This window comes from Phyllostomus discolor, chromosome 1 (genome assembly GCF_004126475.2).
Source record: "Phyllostomus discolor isolate MPI-MPIP mPhyDis1 chromosome 1, mPhyDis1.pri.v3, whole genome shotgun sequence".
NCBI classification, from domain to species: domain Eukaryota; kingdom Metazoa; phylum Chordata; class Mammalia; order Chiroptera; family Phyllostomidae; genus Phyllostomus; species Phyllostomus discolor.
Window position 1 is genome coordinate 146430923 of NC_040903.2, and position 3156 is coordinate 146434078.

The window sequence follows — 3156 nt, forward strand, 5'->3', positions numbered from 1 at the left end:
GCCAGCATCTGAATAAAGCACCCATAAAGATTCAATCTTTTTCTTAACTTATTGGTTCTGGTGGTGACAGGCAGCACAAATGTCAACTTTTCTGGTTTCAGTACCATGGATTTTTCTTTAATTGTTTCAAGGCTGGAGTCATTCAACAATGCAGGAGGCTGAAGAACACAAGTACTGTACTTTAATGTTTGGTATTTCTTCTCCCCATACCTGCCTTAGGCAAAATTGTATGAAGCAAATATTCCTCTTACTCTGTATCTTTCACCACCATTTAGCAAACAGAATTCTAGAGGACTCTAATTACTTGTGTCCTTGACATTTCCTCCTCCAATTTACTTCCTCTTCCCTCCAACAAAATTTAAGTCTTGCTTCATTCTTGAGAAGAGTTGCATTTTAAAGTTCTTCAATCCCACCCTATTTCTCTGCCAAGTGAAAATGATTATTATCAGATAAATAGGACTGTGCTGATGGTTCTATATTATGTATTATTCTTCAGGAAACATAATGCCTTAATCCAGCTAAAATGCATTAGCCTTCTTTGAGACATTCTTTTTTTTTAAATTTTAATCACTGTTCAAGTACAGTTTTCTCCCTTTTACTCCCAGTCCAGCCCACCCGCCCAACAGAGGTATTCCTAACAAATGAGTCCAGTAGGAATCTCTGATATTCTATAGCTGATGAAGAAGGTTCTTTATAATTCTAGGAACTTACAGCTTTCATATAGATGGTAGCCTACTATATTTTTACATTAGAAATTTCTATCTTCTGAAGCCAGGGAGAGGAGATGATTGATGAACACTTGTGATTTTGGCTTTATCAAAGTCTAAATTAAAGTATCAAGCCAAAGGATGGAAAAGGAAGAAAATCAATGTTGACTGAGCAGTATGAGCCAGGACCATACTCCATGTTATACTCAATCAGCTCTGCTTACACCCTCCAATCTGAGTGAAATTCAGCATGTCGACACAATCAATGCCTAGGTGACAATTTTCCTCAGCTTAGTACATAAATATTCATATTCTTATCATACACACAAGCATATTACAAACATATAACTCTTATCTTAAACCTACACACAGCACAAATCACATCCAAGCATAATATATATCACACACACCTCTAACACACCAATCACAACACACACTCTGCACATATATATAAAAGTCACACATATTGGAATGATATAATTTATTTAGGGAAGGAAAGATCATTCAGTTTGGGTAGGTATAAGGAATCAATATAAGGAATATTCCTGGATTAGTCAAAAAGAGATGCCATGTGAGCTGAATCTTAACAAAAGAAAAAGAAAAGAAAATGGAGTAATGCAGATAAATGAGGGCAGAAGCATATTTCAGACAGAGAATCAACATAGGTGAAGTTATAGGTATCACATGAAACCATGTGATACATAACTTTAAGTAGTTGGAAAACATTGGCACATAAATGCAAAGTAGAGATTAGTAAGGGTTATTGATGTGGGCAGGCCCACCACGACTTGGGAAGCATTAACTCTAAAACCTGGAGATATGTATAGACTTTCTAGTTGCTGATAGGAACTAGCAGCCGGGTATCCTCTATGATATCAACAAACCCATTCATGCTACAGTGGAATTCAATGTAGCTGTAGCTCCTGTGCTCTTTGTAGCTCTTTTTGTTATTTCCTGGGTAGCACTTGAGTATTTTGAAGGGATACTGGGCCCATATATATACATTTCTGTAGCGATCTCTCCAGTTCCTGACGCATAGATGCTCGATTTTGTACCAAAAGGTATAGATGAAGATGTGATAGTTCTGGTCTTTTGGAGTTTCTCTTTCCTTCATGAGATCATTGCATCTGTACTCACTGAATTCCAAGTTTGTGTTCAGGTGGTGCTGTTTCATGAATTCCCTCCAGGAAAGCTTCTGACTGTTTACAAAGAGCCCCCATACAGAAAATAGCAGGAACAAGAGGGGACCTAGGACCTTTAGACAGGATGGCATCTTAATCACCAGGGTTACCTGTGGGTCCACATGGAAGAAAGAGGAAAGCATTATTGTAACAATGCCCTAAGAGCTGAGCTCCACCTTAAAATTCCTTCCATGCCGATGTAGACACTTAGGCCCAATTTTACCATTCAGTTCCAGACTAGAAGATAAGTCTCATTAGATAATAAAATTTATAAGAACTGAAAATATGCTAGAGCCTGGGTAAGGCAAGCACAAAATTGTAAAAAATAGATAAAGTTTATGTTGAGAATTCCAACACCTCCTTTCTGCCCTCTCTTCTACCCAAACCAAGGAGTGCTCTAACTACCTCTGTTTTATAGTATAGATGGGTTCTCATAAAATAGTGTGTCTGAGAGAGAATGGTACTTTCAGTTTTATGTCTGTGAAGTAGAAAGGGTTGTCACCTTTTAAGGGAATGTAGAAGACAAATAAAGACTTGGGAAACATTTTCCAAGCAGGAAGGCTTTAGTTCCCTGAAATCCCAGGCTGCAGTTAAGCTGATTCTATAGATGGTGCTTATCTAATCTTGAATTCCTTATAACACTTCCCTAAAGTCTGTGGGAAACATCGCTTCTGACCACCCACTTTCCTTCTCAGAGGTTATTTCCCCAATTATCATCATGATGAATGATCTTGATTTGCCATTAAAAATAACATTATAATTCCAGTCAAGATAGAGATGTAAGTAGACTTGCTTTGCCTCCTTGTGCAACCAGAGAAAGAATTACAACTAGATTTTAAAACAAATAATATCCAGAGTTGTCAGGAAATTGAGCTGAATGGAAATCTGTAACCCAGGACTTAGAGAAGCCACATTCATCTAGATGGGTGCCTTTCCAACAATAGGCCACACTACTAAGACAGGGAGTCAAAGCAGCACTACCTAATACATAGAAACAAACACAGGGAGGCTGCCAAATTGAGGAGACAAAGAAATAGGGCCCAAATGAAAGAATGGGACAAAACCCCAGAAAAAAGAACTAAATGAAATGGAGATAACAAACCTATCAGATGCAGAGTTCAAAACACTGGTGATCAGGATGCTCAAAGAACTCATTGAGTGTGGCAACAACATAAAGGAAGAAATGAAGGTTATACTAAGTGAAATAAAGATAAATCTACAGGGAATGACCAGTGAAGAGGAAGAAGCCAGGATTCTAATCAACAATT

At 37.8% G+C, this 3156-nt stretch overlaps 1 protein-coding gene across 1 annotated transcript; it reads right to left on the reverse strand.

The window, feature by feature from the left end:
• Nucleotides 1-1173: 1173 nt before the first annotated feature.
• Nucleotides 1174-2718, reverse strand: EDDM3B (epididymal protein 3B). Its single transcript, XM_036027750.1, has one exon. It carries the CDS (start codon nucleotides 2029-2031, stop codon nucleotides 1540-1542), a length of 492 nt encoding a protein of 163 aa, XP_035883643.1. The 5' UTR covers nucleotides 2032-2718; the 3' UTR covers nucleotides 1174-1539.
• Nucleotides 2719-3156: the final 438 nt, after the last annotated feature.